The sequence below is a fragment of the Ochlerotatus camptorhynchus genome, unplaced genomic scaffold, assembly GCF_037179485.1.
Source record: "Ochlerotatus camptorhynchus isolate MF236.1 unplaced genomic scaffold, CSIRO-AGI_Acam_v1.1 ptg000043l, whole genome shotgun sequence".
Classification (NCBI taxonomy): Eukaryota; Metazoa; Arthropoda; class Insecta; order Diptera; family Culicidae; genus Ochlerotatus; species Ochlerotatus camptorhynchus.
The window spans coordinates 817,531-821,595 of record NW_027040534.1 but is presented as its reverse complement, the minus strand read 5'-3'; the positions used below and the strand labels follow the sequence as shown (position 1 = coordinate 821,595).

Below are 4,065 nucleotides of genomic sequence, written 5' to 3'. Positions count from 1 at the left end.
GTGGGTGCAAACTTGTTATGCATAATTTTCCATGAAAATATCTCCGATCCATACCGAAATAATAACAGTTAGTTTGCAAACACGTTTTCTTACACGATTCAAGCAAAAGTTTAACGGGAAATTATTAGTTTTTGTTTATGGACCGATTTGGCCAAAAAATCGTCTGTTTTTCTTGGAAAGTATAGAAACTATCCTCCTTCTAGTAGTTCTCACTTCGAAATGTAGGTGGCGAAAGCTTGGAAAAGTTTCACTGTACGTTTGTCTTGCGTCTTGCGTTGTAAGTTTTGAAATCTTGAAAAGTATTTATTCAAGACCAACAATTGAAATGGCCTTAACTCCATTTTGTAAACAAACCTTGTAAGGCCATTTTCTCGAGAACCGAAACATTCATTCGCAAACCTAAACCACATTCGGGTAGAGGAGAATTTCCCCTACCTGTTCATTATGTTGGTTTGCCTTTGTGGACTTCGGCTCGCGAGAAAATGGCCTCACAAGGTTTGCTTACAAAATGGAGTTAAGGGCATTTCAATTGTTGGTCTTGTATTGGTATAGATGAATCTACGCGAAACTGCACCAGTGCACGTGACACCTAGGTTTGAAATCCAAAACCACAAAAGTGATGATGTACTAAAAAATATTCCATATGATTTGACAGCTAGCAAAACGTCATTATCATTTTCACATCATTTCAATCTGCTGGCCGACCGTAACGTAGAATCATCAATTGGCGTCTTGCAGTGAAACTTTTCCAAGCTTTCGCCACCTACATTTCGAAGTGAGAACTACTACTAGGTGGATAGTTTCTAAACTTTCCAAGTAAAATAGACGATTTTTGGGCCAAATCGGTCCATAAACAAAAACTAATAATGGATCATTGAAGATGCTGAGGTTTTGACAGCACCGTACTGTGGCTACCACAGTATTTTACATTGGTTCGTCCGTATACAGTAGCGCCAAATGAAAGCTGTGGTGGGTTCAAAACTCAGCCATCTAAAATGATCCATTTACGATGCAGCATTGATGGAGCCGTGAAATCAAATGAATATATCTTATGAAAGTTCATCTGGACAAGTCAAAGATGCACATCAATCTGATCGTAAAAACGTTTTCTTCTCCAATTCGAATGTTATATTGGAAGGATTTTACGCAGGCTTGATGAAAATTATGATTAAATGCTAATTTTCACGAATTTTATATGCAATCTGTCAACATTATCATCATCATGCAGTGGTGACATCTGCGTTGAGCTTTTACGACAATCTCCCAATAACGATGACTTTAAAAACCTTTTTCCTTAAACTACCGCCAGTAACGGTCGGTAACGGAACTACCATTTGACTTTTCTCCAACACGCGTGCGGTGGTTCAGTGTTTTTGTTTTGATTCGATCAACGGACCGCTGTTTTACGCAAGAGGTTTACAGAGAGTTAGTGAAAATGTCGAATTTTATGCAGAAAGGTAAGCAAAGTGAATAGTTTGCCAACATTTTATGCTTCATTTAATTACTCTCATACAGCCTTACTTCAGTCCCGCCTGCCGCTGGTCAGTTTCAAACGTTTTCGCGGAAAGATCAACATTCAGCGACCTCGGAAGCCGCATTACGAACGAGCCCGTGTGCTCGATTTAGTAAAGCCGGTTTACAAACAACCGGATTTCAATGCACCGTGTGTCGATGCGGGACGTACACAAATTGCCCAGAAGATTGAAAACCCTTACGAAAAGATTATTGCCCGTGAAGTCCGGAACTGGTTGGATCACAGTAAAATGGTTGCATTCATTCACCTGAATTCCATCAAGCAGGAGGATTTCTTCAAAGTCCAAGTTGCTTTGCACCGCCTTCAAATGAACGTTAAAATATACGGAAAATCGATTATCCAGCAGGCCGTCGATGGAACGCAATATGAACCGATTCAATCACTGTTCGATGTGAAAACGGCGATGATTTTCTGTCCCGATGAAGCGAAAATTCGACAGTTGTTGAATGTGCTTAAGAAGGCACCGCAATTCGTGCTACTGGCGGGTATTATTCAGGGTCAGTTTCTAAGTAAGAATGAATTCATCGGTTATGCTTCCTTACCGGATCTGACGACGGCACGGGCTCAGCTGACTGGCGTGCTGTATAGTGCCGGAGCGAAGATTGTTAGCGACCTGGAGTGCCATCAGAATCAGCTGGTTAACGTACTAGAATCGTATGTGCGACACGAACATGAAAAGAATGATAGTCCAAGCACCAAAACAACAGAGGGAACTGACGGTTAGAGCGATGAGTTTGGCAGTTCCAAATAGTTTAATAAAGTTGTTTAACTGTAGAAAACGGTTTTGCGGTAGGTAGACAGAGCTTAGTCTGAAAGAAAACTAGCGTCCATACTTGGTATCTCTTTATTGATTTTTATTGATTTATTTTTAACGTTCAGAATCAACTCGATTCTCTTCACCAGGGTTGCTTCCACTCACTTGCTATAAAAAAATATTTTTCGGAATTATTAAATCATTAGATAATAAAATGATATCCTACTTGTAAGTAACAAGAACAGGTGTAAAGTATGTGTTTGGCTCATAAGACCTGTCAATTTCGCTTTCAGAGTGTCACAATCAGCTATATGATTCGTGAGCGCTTAAGAATCGTAAAATCGCTTAGGTGAGCGGTGAACAGGCACCACACGGTACGTATTGATTAAAAATATATTTCAGTGCAATTCCACGGTGTTACACGACATAAAAAACATTTCAAGTGACTTATTGTAGTATGTTAGTCTAGTCGAGTACATTATGAAATTACCTTTGAAATTGTTTCAACACCCCAAAAATTTTAAGTTATTGTTAAAAGACCGATTTTGGGTAAGTGACCGCATACTATCATGAGAAACTCAATAATTTTTCAACCGATTTTTGATTTTAAAACGGTTCTCGAAAAGCAAAAAGTCAGAGCTTGCAAAATATATACACATAATAGGTATCACAGAACAGAACCTTCTAGCACACTTCTAGGTTCGAATTCACAAATCGGTTTATTTTTGTGTTTTTTTTATTTGGTTGAAAATTAGCGGAAACGTTCCTTATGACCAACTATTTTTGAAAAGGGCATATAGAAAAATATCAAGCTTATCTTCAGAGAATTTTAACTCGAAAACTATTTGTCCGATCGGTTTAATGTCTTCGGCAATATTGCAGGTAATAGATAAGACTATTTGAAAAAAAAAAAAATGCAGTGGTAAGCGTGATTACCTCTCACCCCAGCAGGCCTGGGTTCAATCCCAGTCGGCGCCGCCGGGATGTTCTGAGGCATAACATCTCTGATCACGCCTTCCTTCGGATGGGAAGTAAAGCCGTTGGTCCCCGGTTCATGAGTTGATGGGTCGGTAGGTAGGGTTCAGGTGTGGGAGCTGCCTCCCTGGCGTCGGTGGCATTGGTGCTTAGCACGGAAAACAAGATCGACGGAAAACAAATCAATTCTTAGGTGTTTCTTAGTAGATTATCATGTTGGTGTACGCTGATTCAAAGAGTAAATGATTTTTTTTTCTTTTTTCCTTTGGTTTGTTTTTTTCCGTCGATCTTGTTTTCCGTGCCGAGCACCAATGCTACCGACGTGCCAGGAAGGCAGCTCCCACACCTGGACCCTACCTATCGACCCATCAACTCATGAATCGGGGACCAACGGCTTTACTTCCCATCCGAAGGCGTGATCAGAGATGTTATGCCTTAGAACATCCCGGCGGCGCCGACTGGGATTGAACCCAGGCCTGCTGGGGTGAGAGGTAATCACGCTTACCACTACACCACCGGCACCGTTATGAGAGTAAATGATATTAACATTGAGCTGTCCATAGTTGGGCGTTGTTGAACTTGTGGTACTTGCACAACATTTCGTGTGAGTACCAATGTAACCATATAATCACATAATAACTTTAAATGTAGGTTCAGAGTGAGAAAATGTCACTGAGATATGGTTAGTTGGGTATTCAGATGAAACTATTACTTTAAAAAATTAATCCTTGCTGTAGCTCTTTTTCGTTTGCATGTAACACTATTTGATATTACTAACCACACTGAACGTTCATTCCGAGTG

At 40.2% G+C, this 4,065-nt stretch overlaps 1 protein-coding gene across 1 annotated transcript; it reads left to right on the top strand.

Annotated features, from left to right (window-relative positions):
• Positions 1–1,397: 1,397 nt before the first annotated feature.
• On the top strand, positions 1,398–2,313 carry mRpL10 (mitochondrial ribosomal protein L10). Its single transcript, XM_065237272.1, has 2 exons — positions 1,398–1,457; positions 1,516–2,313. The coding sequence occupies exons 1-2, from the start codon at positions 1,436–1,438 to the stop codon at positions 2,256–2,258; spliced, it is 765 nt and encodes a 254-aa protein (XP_065093344.1). The 5' UTR covers positions 1,398–1,435; the 3' UTR covers positions 2,259–2,313.
• The last annotated feature ends 1,752 nt before the right edge of the window (positions 2,314–4,065 follow it).